Below are 18,950 nucleotides of genomic sequence, written 5' to 3' on the forward strand. Positions count from 1 at the left end.
TGCCGTCTGGTTTGCTTGATATAAGGAATGTGAAATGATATACACTTGTACTTTTACTTTTGATACTTAAGCATATTTCAGCAATTACATTTACTTTTGATACTTAAGAATATTTAAAAAACCAAATGCTTATAGACTTTTACTCGAGTAGGATTTTACTGGGTGACTTTCACTTTTACTTGAGTCCTTTTCTATTAAGGTATCTTTACGTTTACTCAAGTATGACACTTGGGTACTTTTTCCACCACTGTACTTCAGTAAATAGAAAACTCAACTATTTGTGTTAAAAACGTTTCTATCCCTTTCCAAGCACTCTACAAAATACCATCAGAACACCCTATTCCTTGTTTTGCGTCCTCATATCAGGAAATTTACCCAGGAGTCATTCCTGTCAGTTGTGTGCTGTTGGTAGAGCATGGTGCTTGCAATGACAGGGTTGTGGGTTTGATTCCCATGGTGGACCTGTATGAAAATGTATGCACTCACTGCTGTAAGTTGCTCTGGATGAGAGTGTCTGCTGATTGACTAAAATGTACTCTTGCATCAAAGTTAATGCCAAACTTATCATTCCTGGATGTGTTAAGGCCTACTACCAAATATCATCATCCCATTTCTTGTTTTGGGTGCACAAATCAGGCCCTCGTCAAGAGGTTCAGTTCTCTTGGCGTAAAGGCTGAGGTGTTGGGTTGACAGTTGCTGGACCCGCGTTTGAGTCCTGGTCAGGGCAACCCCCTGAATTCACTAAATTTGTGTTAGAAGTGGGATGGCACTCGTGAGGCAATTGCAGAGGCATGTATACTTGATGTGAGGGACTTGGTATAGAGAAATGTAGGGACAAGATAGCTCCTGAAGGAAGGGGGTCGTGTAGTGACCTTAACGCAACACCTAGCAACCTTGTCAATGGGGTTGGATCTCTTGGCATAATGGATAAGGTATTGTGTTGACAGTCGGACCTGAATTTGAATCCCGGTCGAGGGGCTACCCCCGAATTCGAATACATACAGTATATGATGATAGATGAATAGACTGCATTAGCCTAGGTTGTTATTCTCAAATCTGTCTTCACATTTGGATTAGGGTTGGAAATGAGGCTGCCCTAGGATTAGATTTGGAAATAAAGTTAGGCCTTGGTTTGAGTTCTGATAGCCTAGGGGTTGGAGATGATCAGGGCTAGTGTATGTTTAGTTATGGGTTGAACTGATAAGGCTATGGATAGGGTTTAATATATTGATATATTCCTCCACTAGACCATTTAATATTTACTGTTAATTATTTATGAGTTATCACTGACTCCCTGGCCAAGTGCCTGTGCCATGTGCTCTGTCCTCCAATCGAGCTACAGCAGGGAGAAGCCCCTGACTGCAGCGTGCAGTTTGGTGCCGGGCTCAATGTGTGTAGAGTCAAACTTCGGGACCAGGCTAAATGTAGGAGGAGTCAAACGCGTTGAACCCTGAACCCTTAAAGGTCACCCAAATTTTTATTTCACCTTTATTTAACCAGGTAGGCTAGTTGAGAACAAGTTCTAATTTACAACTGCGACCTGGCCAAGATAAAGTTGAGGTAAACGTTGAAAGTATCAACATCAACGAAAGCAAATCTTAATCGAGCCTAAGCTACATGGATAAAAATATAAACCATGGAAGTAAATGAGACTGTCATTATGCATAATGTACTTTGTAATATTCATGTTATACCAGGGCAGTGGTATGTTTTTATATGACCAACTACCAAACCGATGTTAGCATAGCGTTAATTTGCACCCTTTTTCACGTGAGCTAGCTAAGTAGCAATAGCACCCGTTTGCATGTGAGCTAGCTAATTGCTTACATTGAGGGAATCTTCAAATCAAATCAAATTTATTTATATAGCCCTTCGTACATCAGCTGATATCTCAAAGTGCTGTACAGAAACCCAGCCTAAAACCCCAAACAGCAAGCAATGCAGGTGTAGAAGCACGGTGGCTAGGAAAAACTCCCTAGAAAGGCCAAAACCTAGGAAGAAACCTAGAGAGGAACCAGGCTATGTGGGGTGGCCAGTCCTCTTCTGGCTGTGCCGGGTGGAGATTATAACAGAACATGGCCAATATGTTCAAATGTTCATAAATGACCAGCATGGTCCAATAATAATAAGGCAGAACAGTTGAAACTGGAGCAGCAGCACGGCCAGGTGGACTGGGGACAGCAAGGAGTCATCATGTCAGGTAGTCCTGAGGCATGGTCCTAGCGCTCAGGTCCTCAGAGAGAGAGAAAGAAAGAGAGAAGGAGAGAATTAGAGAGAGCTCACTTAAATTCACACAGGACACCGAATAGGACAGGAGAAGTACTCCAGATATAACAAACTGACCCTAGCCCCCCGACACATAAACTACTGCAGCATAAATACTGGAGGCTGAGACAGGAGGGGTCAGGAGACACTGTGGCCCCATCCGAGGACACCCCAGACAGGGCCAAACAGGAAGGATATAACCCCACCCACTTTGCCAAAGCACAGCCCCCACACCACTAGAGGGATATCTTCAACCACCAACTTACCATCCTGAGACAAGGCTGAGTATAGCCCACATAGATCTCCGCCATGGCACACTCAACCCACTCAGGTGACGCATCCCTCCCAGGGACGGTATGAGAGAGCCCCAGTAAGCCAGTGACTCAGCCCCTGTAATAGGGTTAGAGGCAGAGAATCCCAGTGGAAAGAGGGGAACCGGCCAGGCAGAGACAGCAAGGGTGGTTCGTTTCTCCAGAGCCTTTCCGTTCACCTTCCCACTCCTGGGCCAGACTACACTCAATCATATGACCCACTGAAGAGATGAGTCTTCAGTAAAGACTTAAAGGTTGAGACCGAGTTTGCGTCTCTGACATGGGTAGGCAGACCGTTCCATAAAAATGGAGCTCTATAGGAGAAAGCCCTGCCTCCAGCTGTTTGCTTAGAAATTCTAGGGATAATTAGGAGGCCTGTGTCTTGTGATCGTAGCGTACATGTAGGTATGTACGGCAGGACCAAATCAGAGAGATAGGTAGGAGCAAGCCCATGTAATGCTTTGTAGGTTAGCAGTAAAACCTTGAAATCAGCCCTTGCTTTGACAGGAAGCCAGTGTAGGGAGGCTAGCACTGGAGTAATATGATAAAAGTTTTTGGTTTTAGTCAGGATTCTAGCAGCCGTATTTAGCACTAACTGAAGTTTAATTTTTCTGCATAATTTTTGGACAGAAAGTTTCTGATTTTTGCAATGTTACGTAGATGGAAAAAAGCTGTCCTTGAAATGGTCTTGATATGTTCTTCAAAAGAGAGATCAATCTTATTTGGACAAATGTGCCTACTTGAGGAGTAAGCCTAGGTTTACATGTACAGTTATGTAATCGATTTGATCGTTGATTTTTTTTGTGTTTCTTCAATATATGCCATGTGTTTGGCTGGCTCTAAATGTGTATCGTTGATGCCGACCGCCATTCCTTAAGTCACACATAGTGAGTCTACACAGCCTAGACAAAGTATATACAATCATGAAATTAAATAGCTTATTTTATGCCTTTCTAATTATCATGCCATTTATGTCTATGCTTATTTTCTTTGATGAGACATGTTATTGTAGGGCGGAAATAAACTACATGCAGCAGCAGTCATCTTCATCACTGCCCCTTCTGCACATAAGGCTGAACAATATATGGTTCCACATCAAAGGTCAACAACCACATCAAAGGTCATGCTTCAGTGAGGCACAGAGGTACTATTTATTTCTTTGTTTATTAAATATATTTGACGTTCACGTTTTTTTGATTTGCCCTATTTTTTTCAGTTACATCAGTGTATTTAGTTTCATTGTTATAACTTGTTACTTTACTGTTATTCCTATTTTTCAGAGTTCACAATCATAAAGTGGCTTCAGTTGTAGAAATGTGACACACTGTGTTTGCTGCAAACAGCCATGTCACTGCTACTTGGTTTCCACCAGCATCATTGAACCCCATGGATCACTTGCCAGTAATTTCTTTAATGATTCATCCATTTCTTATTGTGTTGGCTATTATTTTTGTAATAACGAAGTACTCACGTTTATATTCAACTATTGTTTTCCTTTCCTTAGGAGAATGCAGCAGGTCAGCAGTGGATTCTTATTCCAGTATGGGAACCTGGACATTGGACAATATGTGTAAGTAAATTTAGTTTAGCCTTTGTTTGTTTATTGTAAAACGAAGTTGCTCATTGCCGATCTTATTCTTTGCTAGAATTATAATACGTCATAGCTATATTTTATTAACCACTACCTCTCTTTTAGTATAAATCCTACAACTTTAAAGTCAAGGTTTAAAAGTTGTATGTCAAAAGGTGTCTGTTCATATTTTAACACATTTAACAGATACTGAGGCCACAAGCTAGGGAGATTTTCTTTCTAGATCTTTCCATTTTAGGGCACCTTGTTTCATCCCATCTGGATAGTGGTAGTTCAGTTTAAGACCACTTATCCATTTATTTTTTTATTTGTATTATCTATGGCTCTGTTTCATTTAAAGTAAATGTAATATGTAGAATATGTATGTAGGAATCATAATTTCCCATTCGGTGCATGAAACAGATGGAAACAGAACCATAGATAACATTATCAGTTGGGGCAGTTCTCTTCGAACCCATTGTTCCAGCCTCTAGGCTAATTCAGTTCCAACTGTGTTCAAAACTGTTATGCATGCAAAGTTGTTGAATTGTACTTTTTCTTTACTTTCACCTATTTCCTACAGTTTTTACACTACATACACAATTCATACATCAAACTCCTGCAGAGTGTCACGTTCTGACCATAGTTCTGTTATTTTATTCTTTGTTTTAGTATGTAGTAAGTAGTATGTTTTAGTATGGTCAGGGCGTGAGTTGGGGTGGGCAGTCTATGTTTGTTTTTCTATGTTGTTTTTGTGTTCGGCCTAGTATGGTTCTCAATCAGAGGCAGGTGTCGTTAGTTGTCTCGGATTGAGAATCATACTTAGGTAGCCTGGGTTTCACTTTTGGGGTGTGAGTGTTTGTTTCCGTGTGAGTGTTTGGGCTGGTTCGTTTTCATTTTGTTCACATCGTTTATTGTTTTGTATTTCAGTGTTCAGGTCGTTTTGAATAAATCATAATGAACACTTACCACACTGCGCTTTGGTCCGATCCTTCTTTCACCTCTGAATGCCGTTACAGAAACACCCACCAAGAAAGGACCAAGCAGCGTGGTAACAGGCAGCAGCAGCAGGAGAGGCAGCGATACCTGGAGAGATGGACTTGGGAGGAGATGTTAGACGGCAAGGGACCCTGGGCACAGCCGGGTGAATATCGCCGCCCCAAGGCTGAGCTGGAGGCAGCGAAAGCCGAGAGGCGGCATTGTGAGGAGCTAGCTCGGCAACGCGGCTGGAAGCCCGAGAGGCAGCCCCAAAAATGTCTTGGGGGGGGACACGGGGAGTGTGGCGAGTTCAGGTAGGATACCTGCGCCAACTTCCATGCTTACCGAGTCGAGCCAGGTGCCATGAAGCCGGCTCTACGCATCTGGTCTCCAGTGCATCTCCTCGGGCCGGCGTACATGGCACCAGCCTTACACATGGTATCCCCGGTTCGCCAGCAAAGCCCAGTGCGGGCTATTCCACCTCGCCGCACTGACCTGGCTACAGGGAGCATTCAACCAGGTAAGGTTGGGCAGGCTCGGTGCTCAAGAGCTCCAGTGCTCCTGCACGGACCGGTCTATCCGGTGTCACCTCCACGCACCAGTCCTCCGGTGGCAGCCCCCGCACCAGGCTGTCTCTCTGTCTTCTCCCTACAGGTGCTCCCTCCTGTCCAGCGCTGCCAGAGCCTTCCTCCTGCCCAGTGCCGTCAGAGTCTCTCGTCTGTCCTGAGCCGCCGGAGTCTCCCGTCTGTCCTGAGCCGCCGGAGTCTCCCGTCTGTCCTGAGCCGCCGGATCCGCCAGCCAGCCAGGAGCCACTGGAGCCGTCCTTCACTCCGGCGCCGCTGGAGTCTCCCGCGCTGCCGGAGTCTCCCGTCCATTCGGGACCCGTGGCGAGGGTCGTCCCTCATAAGAGGGCAAGGGGGCGGTTGAGGAGGCGGACAAAAACTGTGGTGAAGTGGGGTCCACATCCCGCGCCAGAGCCGCCACCGCGGACAGACGCCCACCCAGACCATCCCCTATAGGTTCAGGTTTTGCGGCCGGAGTCCGCACCTTTTGGAGGGGTACTGTCACATTCTGACCATAGTTCTGTTATTTTATTCTTTGTTTTAGTATGGTTAGGGCGTGAGTTGGGGTGGGCAGTCTGTTTGTTTTTCTATTTTGGTTTTTGTGTTCGGCCTAGTATGGTTCTCAATCAGAGGCAGGTGTCGTTAGTTGTCTCTGATTAAGAATCATGCTTAGGTAGCCTGGGTTTCACTTTTGGGGTGTGGGTGTTTGTTTCCATGTGAGTGTATTTTTCAGAGTTCACAATCATAAAGTGGCTTCAGTTGTAGAAATGTGACACACTGTGTTTGCTGCAAACAGCCATGTCACTGCAACTTGGTTTCCACCAGCATCATTGTATGTATAAATTATGAATTTCTCATCACTAGTGGATATGTTTTTTGGGATAACCATTCGATTGTGTGATTTTCTTTTTCAAAGGAAAACATGCAGCAAATTAGGCGACGAGGGTGCCTAGTTCTCCTGCAGAACGTCGTAAGTCGTAAGTCTTGAACATTATAAAAACGTTTCATTTGCATCCTTAAAATCTCTTTCACTGCAGCCAGACTGACCTGAATATATTTTCACATTGAATGTATGTAATATATGTCATTCACTCACTAAGGTCTGAAGAAGAGAGGTTGAAAGATCGAAAACGACAGCGAAAACAAAACGCTCTACAGGTAGGAGGTGTCATGATGAGTGGTATAGTCTTCAACCAATGTTTAAAGACTTCAACCCCGGCCCTCTCCAATATATTTCAGGATGATGTAGAAGAAGTCACAGCATGTCACCTCAGCATCCAGCTCTGCAGGATCAGGTACTACGTAATAAGGCTATTAGCTAAATTAAGGTGCATTCTTGTACACACATCCCAAGAGGTTCCCTTACATTACTTAATGACCACAATCTGTTTTCTTTCTTTCTTTACAGAAAACGTTTGACCTCTGTCATTGCCAACAAAGGGTATATAACAAAGTATTGAGATAAACTTTTGTTATTGACCAAATACTTATTTTCCACCATAATTTGCAAATAAATTCATAAAAAATCCTACAATGTGATTTTCTGGAATTTTTTTTCTCATTTTGTCTGTCATAGTTGAAGTGTACCTATGATGAAAATTACAGGCCTCTCTCATCGTTTTAAGTGGGAGAACTTGCACAATTGGTGGCTGGCTAAATACTTTTTTGCCCCACTGTATATGCTCAATGAAATAATATAATTACAAACATTTATCAACACAATTTTAACAGCACATGACATACTGTTCACTGCAACAATATTTATTTTATTTAACCTTTATTTAACTAGGCAAGTCAGTTAAGAACATTCTTATTTACAATGACAGCCCACCAAAAGGCCTCCGATGGGGATGGGGGCCTGGGATTAAAATAAATAAATTAATTCAATATAAATATAGGACAAAACACACATCACAACAAGAGACAACACTACATAAAGAGAGACCTAAGACAACAACATAGCAAGGCAGCAACACATGACAACACAGCATGGTAGCAATACAACATGGTAGCAGCACAAAACATGGTACAAACATTATTGGGCACAGTCAACAGCACAAAGGTCAAGAAGGTAGAGACAACAATCCAGCACACAAAGCAGCCACAACTGTCAGTAAGTGTCCATGATTGAGTCTTGGAATGAAGAGATTGAGATAAAACTGTCCAATTTGAGTGTTTGTTGCAGCTCGTTCCAGTCGCTAGCTGCAGCAAACTGAAAAGAGGAGCGATCCAGGGATGTGTGTGCTTTGGGGACCTTTAACAGAATGTGACTGGCAGAACAGGTGTATGTGGAGGATTAGGGCTGCAGTATATATCTCAGATAGGGGTGAGTGAGGCCTAAGAGGGTTTTTATGAATAAGCATCAATCAGTGGGTCTTGCGTATACAGAGATGACCAGTTTACAGAGGAGTATAGAGTGCACTGATGTGTCCTATAAGGAGCATTGGTGGCAAATCTGATGGCCGAATGGTAATGAACATCTAGACGCTCGAGAGCACCCTCACCTGCCGATCTATAAATGATGTCTCCGTAATCTAGCATGGGTAGGATGGTCATCTGAATCAGGGTTAGTTTGGCAGCTGGGGTGAAAGAGGAGTTTAAATTGAACTTAAGCCTGCAGCTTTGATATGTGAGAGAAGGACAGTGCACCGTCTAGCCATACTCCCAGGTACTGGTATAAGGTGACTACCTCAAGTTCTAAACCATCAGAGGTTGTAATAACACCTGTGGAAAGAGGGGCATTCTTCTTACCAAACCACATGACCTTTGTTTTGGAGGTGTTCAGAACAAGGTTAAGGGCAGAGAAAGCTTGTTGGACACTGAGAAAGCTTTGTTGTAGAGCATTTAGCACAAAATCCGTGGAGGGGCCAGCTGAGTATAAGACTGTATCATCTACATATAAATGGATAAGAGAGCTTCCTACTGCCTGAGCTATGTTGTTGATGTAAATTGAGAAGAGCGTGGGGCCTAGGATTGAGCCTTAGGGTACTTTCCTGGTGACAGGCAGTGGTTGAGACTGCAGATTTTCTGACTTTATACACTGCACTCTTTGAGAGAGGTAGTTAGCAAACCAGGTCGAAGACCCCTCAGAGACACCAATACTCCTTAGCCGGCCCACAAGAATGGAATGGTCTACCGTATCAAAAGCTTTGGCCAAGTCAATTAAAATAGCAGCACAATATTGCTTAGAATCAAGGGCAATGGTGACATCATTGAGGACCTTTAAGGTTGCAGTGACACATCCATAACCTGAACGGATACCAGATTGCAAACCCGAGAGAATACTATAGACATCAAGAAAGCCAGTCAGTTGATTATTGACAAGTTTTTCCAACACTTTTGATAAACAGGGCAAAATAGAAATAGGCCTATCTATAACAGTTAGGATCAGTTTGATCTCTCCCTTTAAATAAAGGATGAATTGTGGCCTTCCAGGCAATGAGGACCTCCCCAGAGACAGGTTAAAAAGGTTGGAGATAGGCTTGGTGACGATAGAGGCAGCAACCTTAAAGAAGAAAGGGTTCTAAACCATCTGACCCAGATGTTTTTTTGGGGTCAAATATCAGTTGCTTGTCTCAAATATAACATGAAGCAAAAACACATGTGCTGGTACCACTTTATATAATATCTCTTATGGTCTTCAAAAATGAAATATGTTTGTATTCAACATGTGCCTTGCACAAACGTGTGTGTTTGTATTCAGTGTGTGACTGTCAAACCTCAGATGAACCCCCAAAACAGTGGGCGTGGTCAAACGTGAGCCCCCACATTGAGCCCCGCCCCGAACTGCACACTGCAGTCAGGGATACTTGACAGCAGGTGGCGGAGGCAGTGGGAGTCAACTCAAGCCCCTCCCATGAGCCCGTACTCTCCGCTCACTTCCTCTCCAAACCGCGCCTGGGACGGGGGCTGGCAGTCTACAGCCCCGAAAGAAAACACAATGTAAAAGTATAAAAAGAACACACAACGCAAACTGTAGATTTTTCTAAGTATTCGTTCCATGACTTCCGCCAGTCAACGCATCGTAACAACGCTTGCTGTTTGGAAGAGAGCGAATGGCCAGTGAAGGCACAGAGTAATCCCGTGAAAGGTAGGAGACCTCACATTGTTCGGATGGTACCACTATCAGCCCTGGCTATTGATAGAATATTTCCTATAAGTATTTAGCAAACGGTCTATAGTGTAGCCTAGCTGCTGTGTGATTTAACAAAATAATGTGATTATTGTATGGTAAAAAGAGGTGCTTGGTGCTGTCTTGCTGCTTTTTTGTTGTTGTACCCAAACCCATGTTGTTGAAAAGTTACATGTTGTTCTATATAAAGTCCCACAGTGTGCCAGTAAAGCAGTGTTTAATATAGAAATGTGACCAAAATCCATCCCTACATCTTTCATGCTACTCAACTATTTCACTGTATTTCACTATACTTGGTTGTAGAGGTGTATGATTATGTTATGGGAATAATGGTTACAAGTTTGACTTTTATAAAGATCTTGGGTTGAAACATTGTTGCAATAAAATATGTGGTACTGTGCTATGAGTGATAGTTTGTAGGACTTTCCATTTCAGATATTTGTTTACCTCAAAGTTGTACAGTGTTAATGCATTGTAATAGGCTAACTGGCTAGCTAATTAACTGATGTGGTTAAAGCTTTATTCAGGGATTTGGGACAAGCTGTTCAATGGTAATTTAAATTCTTAATTGAAACCTATTGATTCTTGAATAATTTATAAATGCCTCATGAGCTTAGCCTGTCTGTCATTAACATAACCTAAAATATGAGGTTTTATTACTCATTGTTTACAAACAACAAAATAGGTTTAAAACGATCTCTTACATGTCATGGACTGCCAGTCCTTGCATATAGAGGGATGTCTATTAATTGTAAGAGGGGTTACAGTTCCTTAACCCCATCCCTCAGCTATATACCAAAACACGTGCCCTGTTATATTTTTTATTTTTATCACAGACTCAAGCTTTAATTGTGAGATTTACCAGCTTCAATCTAAGGACTGAAAGGCTGAGTCATTATTCCAAAGAGAAGCGGGCTCCTCTAGTCTTGGTGCTGCTCAGAACACAAACTGTGCACCTCAGCTAAACCAGCATGGTTACAAGGGCAGAACAGTGACACGGAGCGATAGGCCCACCTGTGCTGACTTCAGACTATCACTCGACTCTCTCTGTACCTGAGTTGGGTGGGTCACATCTGTGGCCATACTTAGAGGGTGGTCTGTCGGAAGAATTTCTGATAAAAGGAAAGCATTGATTGTATGAAGCATATATATGGCGCATTCGGAAAGTATTCAGACCCCTTGACTTTTTCCACATTTTGTTTTACATTACAGCCTTATTCTAAAATTGATTCAATTGTTTCCCCCCCTCATCAATCTACACACAATACCCAATAATGACAAAGCAAAAACGGTTTATTTTTTATTTTTGCAAGTTTATTCAAAATAAAAAACTGAAATATCACATTTACATAAGTATTCAGACCCTTTACTCAGTACTTTGTTGAAGCACCTTTGGCAGCGATTACAGCCTCGAGTCTTCTTGGGTATGAGTTTCTCCCATTCTTCTCTGCAGATCCTCTTAAGCTCTGTCAGGTTGGATGGGGAGCTTTGCTGTACAGCTGTTTTCAGGTCTCTCCAGAGCTGTTCGATCAGGTTCAAGTCCAGGATCTGGCTGGGCCACTCAAGGACATTCAGAGACTTGTCCCGAAGCCTCTTTTGCATTGTCTTGGCTGTGTGCTTAAGGTTGTTGTCCTGTTGGAAGGTGAACCTTCGCCCAGTCTGAGGTCCTGAGCAGGTTTTCATCAAGGATCTCTGTACTTTGCTCTGTTCATCTTTCCCTTGATCCTGACTAGTATCCCAGTCCTTGCCGCTGAAAAACATCGCCACAGCATGATGCTGCCACCACCATGCTTCACCATAGGGATGGCCTCAGGTTTCCTCCAGATGTGACTCTTGGTATTCAGGCCAAAGAGTTAAATCTTTATTTCATCAGACCAGAGAATCTTGTTTCTCATGGTCTGAGAGTCCTTTAGGTGCCTTTTAGCAAACTCCAAGTGGGATAGTCATGTGCCTTTTACTGAGGAGTGGCTTCCGTCTGGCCACTCTACCATGAAGGCCTGATTGGTGGAGTGCTGCAAAGATGGTTATCCTACTGGAAGGTTCTCCCATCAACACAGAGGAACTTTGGAGCTCTGTCAGAGTGAACATCGGGTTCTTGGTCACCTCCCTGACCAAGGCCCTTTTCCCCCGATTGCTCAGTTTGGCCGGGGGGCTAGCTCTAGGAAGAGTCTTTGTGGTTCTGAACTTCTTCCATTTAAGAATGATGGAGGCCACTGTGTTCTTGGGGACCTTCAATGTTGCAGAACTGTTTTGGCACCCTTCCCCAGATTTCTGCCTCAACACAATCCTGTTTCTGAGCTCTATGGACAATTCCTTCACCCACATGGCTTGGTTTTTGCTCTGACATGCACTGTCAAATGTGGGACCTTATATAGACATGTGTGTGCCTTTCCAAATCATGTCCAATCAATTGAATTTACCACAGGTGGACTCCAATCAAGTTGTAGTAACATCTCAAGGATGATCAGTGGAAACAGGATGTACTTGAGCTCAGTTTTGAGTCTCATAGCAAAGGGTCTGAAGACTTATATAAATAAGATATTTCTGTTTTTTATTTTGAATACATTTGCTAAAATTTCTAAAACCAGTTTTCGCTTTGTCATTATGGGGTATTGTGTGGATTGATGAGGAACGTTTTTTATTTAATACAGTTTAGAATAAGGCTTAAATCCAACAAAATGTGGAAAAGTCAAGGGGTCTTAATACTTTCCGAATGAACTGAACATGTAGAGTTAATATGTTCCTCTCATTGAAAGAAGACAGTTGGATGCTCATGCATGGGACTGGTGCTGACATGGCTGTGTCAGGGGTGTCAAAAAGGGACTTTTGGAGAGGAGTGCCACAGACTCGTTTTTAGTAGTGTAATGTCCTCTATGTGTGTGCGTGCGTGTGTGTGTGTGTGTGTGCGTGTGTGTGTGTATGTTTGTGTGTGTGTGTATGTTTGTGCGCGTGTGTATGTGTGTATGTATGTTTGTGCGTGTGGGGGCATTTTCCTCTAGCACTCTAATTGGTGCCATCTGTCTGCTATTTTAACATGGCTTCAGAATGTAGAAATCCATTGAAAATCTCCTTCATTACTCTGGACAAAGGCAGACAAGGTCACTCCCTCTAAATAAACAATCCCAGGGGATTGTCCTGGATGGACAGATTCATTGTCAATTTCAGATAAACCCCCCACAGTTTACCTGGGGTAAACAGTAAATGCCTGCTGGCTCATTGCCTTGTTTCCCTGAGTTTAAGACCACATTATTTATCCTCTCTCTCTCCTCTCTCCTCTCTCCTCTCTCCTCTCTCTCTCTCTCTCTCTCTCTCTCTCTCTCTCACTCTCGCTCTCTCAATTCAATTCAAGGGGCTTTATTGGCATGGGAAACATATGTTAACATTGCCAAAGCAAGTGAAGTAGATAATATACGAAAGTGAAATAAACAATAAAAATGAACAGTAAACATTACACTCACAGAAGTTCCAAAATAATCAAGACATTACAAATGTCGTATTATGTATATATACAGTGTTGTAACGATGTGCAAAAGGGAAAATAAATCAATATAAATATGGGTTGTATTTACAATGGTGTTTGTTCTTAACTGGTTGCCCTTTTCTTGTGGCAACAGGTCACAAATCTTGCTGCTGTGATGGCACAATGTGGTATTTCACCCAGTAGATATGGGAGTTCATCAAAGAGTTTGTTTTCGAATTCTTTGTGGATCTGTGTAATCTGAGGGAAATATGTGTCTCTAATATGGTCATACATTTGGCAGGAGGTTAGGAAGTGCAGCTCAGTTTCCACCTCATTTTGCGGTCAGTGTGCACATAGCCTGTCTTCTCTTGAGAGCCAGGTCTGCCTATGGCTGCCTTTCTCAATAGCAAGGATATGCTCACTGAGTCTGTACATAGTCAAAGCTTTCCTTAAGTTTGGGTCAGTCATAGTGGTAAGGTATTCTGCCACTGTGTACTCTCTCTTTAGGGCCAAATAGCATTCTAGTTTCTCAGTTTTTTTGTTAATCCTTTCCAATGTGTCAAGTAATTATCTTTTTGTTTTCTCATGATTTGGTTGGGTCTTGTAACGGATCTCGTCCTCCTCTTCTGAGGAGGAGTAGCGAAAAGGATCGGAGGACCAATTTGCAGCGTGGTAAGTGTTCATGATTTAATGAATCAAACTGAACACTGAAATACAAAAACAATAAAGTGAACGAACGAAAACCGAAACAGTCCTGTCTGGCGACATACACAAAGACAGAAAATAAACACCCACGAAAAACAGGTGGAAAAAGGCTTCCTAAGTATGATTCTCAATCAGAGACAACTAACGACACCTGCCTCTGATTGAGAACCATACTAGGCCGAACACAGAAACCAACATAGACTGCCCACCCCAACTCACGCCCTGACCATACTAAAACAAAGACAAAACAAAGGAACTAAGGTCAGAACGTGACAGGTCTAATTGTGTTGCTGCCCTGGGGCTCTGTGGGGTCTGTTTGTGTTTGTTCTGTTCATCGAGCCACAGGACCAGCTTGCTTAGGGGGCTCTTCTCCAGGTTAATCTCTCTGTATGTGATGGCTTTGTTATGGAAGGTTTGGGAATCGCTTCCTTTTAGGTGGTTGTAGAATTTAACAGCTTTTTTTCTGGACTTTGATAATTAGCGGGTATCGGCCTAATTCTGTTCCTCATGCGTTATTTGGTGTTTTATGTTGGACACAGAGGATATATTTTTACAGAATTCTGCATGCAGAGTCTCAATTTGGTGTTTGTCCCATTTTGTGAATTCTTGGTTGGCGGTGCAGAGACTGCTGTACCGTATTGATGTCGGCTGGAGGGAACCAGCATGCGCTCTGCTGAGGAGAGCTGGCGGATTAGGGTTGGACCGGCAGCTATTCCTCATGAAGCTGGAGAGGCTGAGTACAGCAGGTTTCTCAGACTTTTACTCTGCAGTGCTGGGGGCCTGGCAGCTGTAGTGCTGAGGGTCTGGCAGCTCTCTCTCTTTGAGATCGGTTCAGTCAGCCACCCTGCAGAGGCAACAGATGGCAGCGGGTTTACTTAGGCTGGGTGACCTGCGACTGCTTGGAGAGGACGGGAGGAAATCCGGGCAGGGGTGTCCTTTCTGTGTTATGAGAGAAACTGTGATTCATGTGTTTTCTGTGTGTGCCAGGTTAATGCCAACAATGTCTCTGTTGGAATGTCTGTGTGAGAGGTTGGGAGTGGTTTTTACTGTTGGGATGTTTATAATGGGGTAGAGGTACTCAAATAAGGAGAAGGCTAAATGTGTTTTGTTGAATTTTCTGTTTGCTCAGGCAAAGTTGGCTATTTGGCTAACAAGGAGGAACAGGGTCAAAGGTGGGGGGATAACAGACCCTCTGCACGCCTTAGGGTAGAATTTGAGTTCTATAAAATGTTAAAAAGTGAGGAGATATGGTGTGTTGGGGGGGTTGCCTGTATAGCTGGGGAAGATGTTTTGGATATACGGTTGTAGAAGTGGTTTTTGGTTATTGTGATGTGTGGTGTTGTTTTGTATCGTGGGGTCGAGGGCAAGGTGAGTATGGTACATGTATGCAGTACAGGTTATATTTTGGTGTTTTATTTTAAGGGGGCGTGGGGGGGGGGGGTTTAATGATATGAGAATGTTTCATTAAAGAAAGCCAAAAAAATTCTCGTTCTCTCTCTCTCGCTCTCTCTCTCGCTCTCTCTCTCTCTGTCGGTAGCAGACGTATACCATGCAGATGAGTGATGGCCCCAGTCGCGTCCCTGTCTTTGTGGCCCCACCCAACGGTAACCTCCGGTCGCCAGGATGCGTCTCCGGCAGGGTCATACCTGTCCGCTCCCCACCTCCGGCCAAGGCCCCACCCCCTCCCCCTCTGAAGCTCATTGGCCCGCCTCCTGAGTGCCGGGCAACCTTTAACCTATCAGAGGAGGGCCAGCACCGGGAGCGTGCTCAGGTTCTGAGGAAGAACACCTTCATCTGCTTTAGTGTCTCCCTGGGGGCCTTTTTCCTCTTGCTCATCCTCATCCTCAGCCTCACCAGTGGAGACGTGTTGGACGGTGAGTGTGTGTTTGTGTGAGTATAAGGATGTTATGAGCTGTTAATACAGACTTGGCTAAGTTACTTAGGCCCATTGCTCCACCATACTCATAAGTTATTGACTATAGTTTTCTATTGTTTTTTTACTATAGTTTTCTATCAGTTTTCTATTACCTGTTTTACTCTGACTCAGAGCTTCGCTATCTATGTGCTGTGTCAGTGATGTGATGTTGTCTTTGATTGGTCCTGTCTGTGTGCACAGAGAACTGTCCAGACCACAGCCCCTCCCTGAGCAGCTGGAACCCAGGTCACAACCCAGAGAAGGCCATGGTCGTCCGAGGGGGAGATCTGTTTCGATTGGACTCTTCTGCTACCTTCTACTCCCTAACCATCCAATCAGGAGGTAGGTTAGGTCCTATCTCTGATCTGAACACATTTCCACCCCAGAAGTAAATAGAGACAGAGCATGCAGTATTTGGCACTGGGTTCCGAGATTAAGTTGAGAATAATATGGCTTTCTCTAGAAAGTATCACAAAGAAATGGCCTCTGATGAAGTGATTGTTTTATGTTTTAGCCTATATCTGTCTTCCCACAGGCCGAGTGGTCTTTGCAGACAATACTGAGGGCTCCAAAAACATCACTCTCAGAACGCGTAATGTGCTGATTGAAGACGGGGGTTCGCTGCACATCGGTGCCCCCAAATGCCGCTATCGCTCCCGGGCCACCATCACCCTCCTGGGCCGTTCAGACGAGAAGGCCGTAGCAGAAGTACCGGAACTGGGCCGGAAGTTCATTGGGGTGCGTGGAGGCGCAACCCTGGAGCTTCACGGGACAGAGAGGCTGTCGTGGACCCTCCTGACCCGCAGCATCCCGTCCTCAGGCCTAGCCACGGGGGGCTATGCCTTTCAGCGCAACTTTAGCCGTGGCATCAACCTGCGTGTGGTGGACCAGGACACAGCCGCTGTTCTGTTCACCGAGCGCTACGACACATATGACTCACGGAACGACAGCCGGCGGCTTATGCATCTTCTCCAGTCGCTGCCTGCGGGGCGCATCGTCACGCTGGCCGTGGGAGACTCTGCCACCAAGAACCTGCTGGACGAGACCAAGAGAACCATCCAGAGCTTGCTGGGTAGTACCTACGTCCATGACCTCAAATACAGGTAAAAATACAGTTAAATATAATATGAATATTACCAAATTAATAGACAGATAATGACTAGAGATGGAGTCACACACATGGACACAGCGTTCTAAGGCACTGTATCTCAGTGCAAGAGGCGTCAGTACACTCCCTGGTTCGAATCCAGGCTGTATCACATCCGGCCGTGATTGTGAGTCCCATTGGAAAAGTAGCGCACTTGGTAGTGTTAACCGGTGCTCGACCTGTCGGCGAAAGCCAACATCACCCACGACAGAAAACGGTTAATTATCAAGGGCAATGAATTCCATTATCTTGGCTTTAATGGATTTCACCTTTGAGTTGTCTCGCTGAAATTTTGACTTGTTGACTGGCAGACATTGTGGGCTGGTTTAGGAATGCTGTGTTGAACGTATAGCGCAACATTTTGTGTGGCGTCATTGCGTCATGTACCTTCGTTATATAGGCATGCACGTGAGCTTTGACATTGGTTTTGCACCACGGCGTTAAACTAGACATCGATATATCGTGAACATATCGGAATCGGCCGATATTAGCTAAAAATGCCAACATCGGTATATCGTGTATCCCTAATCTGAAGCTGTGTCACTGGAGCGGTGTGTAACGGTTTATACTACCCATCTCATGGGAGTGATTGAGAGGGTTTGTCTTACTACGTCCTTCAAGATCAAGCCTAATCTTTCATGTCATGCCAGCAGAATCTCATCTCCTCCCTGCAAATACTGTCAACACGATTCCAGTGAAACATTCAGAGGCGTTTCTTCCTGTTTTTCCGAAGACCATATTCCAGCAGAAAGTGCATGGCTTGAGGGATAAGCAGGCTTGCTTCCAGGATTTGTGCAAAATGAGCTGACTCTGTACTTTTCGCCTTTGCACAGAGTTCCCGAACAGGTCGAAAACACACTGTCCCCTGAACACAGAGGGACGAATATCATGTCCATTTGAATACAGATCTTTAGCAATGCCAGTAACTTGTATACTATCACGTTTCAGGTAAGACCCAGATGCAGACAACATCGAAGTAACAACAGTCTATTAATCGAACAGGCAGGTCAAGGGCAGGCAGAGGTCAGTAATCCAGATAGGTGGGGCAAAGGTACAGGACGGCAGGCAGGGTCAGGGTCAGGGCAGGCAGAAACACCAGGAAAACTATGAAACAGGAACAATCGAGAGACAGGAGCAGAGGGAAAAACGCTGGTAGGCTTGACAAAACAAAATTAACTGGCAACAGACAAACAGAGAACACAGGTATAAATACACAGGGGATAATGGGGGAGATGGGCGACACCTGGAGGGGGGTGGAGACAATCACAAATACAGGTGAAACAGATCAGGGTGTGACAGTATACAGTACAATTGATAATACACCATATGTTATTTTTTGGTGCTCTGCTGTAAAACCATTCCAATACTCTATTTTGAGCATCTCACAATTTTAGACATAGAGCTCATGAAGCCTTATTTACACACACACACACACACACACACACACAAACTTAGCCCAATGGAATGGAAAGTTTAGATTTTTTGTTATTTGTTGGGCACTCCTAGCCTTGGCAGCTTTCTGGTCTCAAACCCAAACCACACCAATCCACAGTGTCACATTTCATATGTGGAGTGGTCGCCAAGGCAACGATGCGGTCCCCAGCCCCAAATCCAATCAAACCCATAGCGTGACACTTTCTTAAATGGATCACAATTCAGTCCAGCTACCTAGGCACGATAAACAAGGACGGTTATGCTTTCTGATTACACACTGATTTTGTTTGTGCGTAGTATGTGTGTGTTTCTGTGTTTGTCTGTGTCTAGTATGTGTGTGTCTGTCTGTGTGAGCTAGCTAGCAGGGTCCAGGGTATTTAAGACTTGTGTCAGTTACAGTCATACTGTCTTAATGTGACTGAGGGAGACATGATTGAAAGTACTGGGCACGAGGTCGTCTGGGTCGTGTT

The 18,950-nt window shown here is 44.2% G+C and overlaps 2 protein-coding genes across 6 annotated transcripts in view; both read left to right on the top strand.

The window, feature by feature from the left end:
• LOC110525411 (alpha/beta hydrolase domain-containing protein 17B) overlaps positions 1-12,724 on the top strand; it is a 35,454-nt gene extending 22,730 nt beyond the window's left edge. Inside the window, exon 6 of the transcript XR_005052032.1 lies at positions 12,707-12,724. The gene's annotated coding sequence lies outside the window, so the exon portion shown is untranslated. The remainder of the gene's footprint in view (positions 1-12,706) is intronic.
• The window catches only part of LOC110525412 (cell surface hyaluronidase), a 37,517-nt gene continuing 28,122 nt past the window's right edge, over positions 9,556-18,950 (top strand). For 2 of the 5 annotated variants that reach the window (XM_021605485.2, XM_021605488.2), the window contains exons 1-4: positions 9,556-9,777; positions 15,522-15,858; positions 16,101-16,241; positions 16,435-17,002. In XM_021605485.2, the coding sequence (XP_021461160.2) occupies positions 15,534-15,858; positions 16,101-16,241; positions 16,435-17,002 (1,034 nt within the window). In that variant the 5' untranslated portion in view covers positions 9,556-9,777; positions 15,522-15,533. Of the gene's footprint in view, positions 9,778-13,910; positions 13,952-15,521; positions 15,859-16,100; positions 16,242-16,434; positions 17,003-18,950 lie in introns of those variants that run through there. The other 3 variants (XM_021605487.2, XM_021605486.2, XM_036979546.1) reach the window with 3 other exon arrangements.

The sequence above is a fragment of the Oncorhynchus mykiss genome, chromosome 6 (genome assembly GCF_013265735.2).
Source record: "Oncorhynchus mykiss isolate Arlee chromosome 6, USDA_OmykA_1.1, whole genome shotgun sequence".
Classification (NCBI taxonomy): Eukaryota; Metazoa; Chordata; class Actinopteri; order Salmoniformes; family Salmonidae; genus Oncorhynchus; species Oncorhynchus mykiss.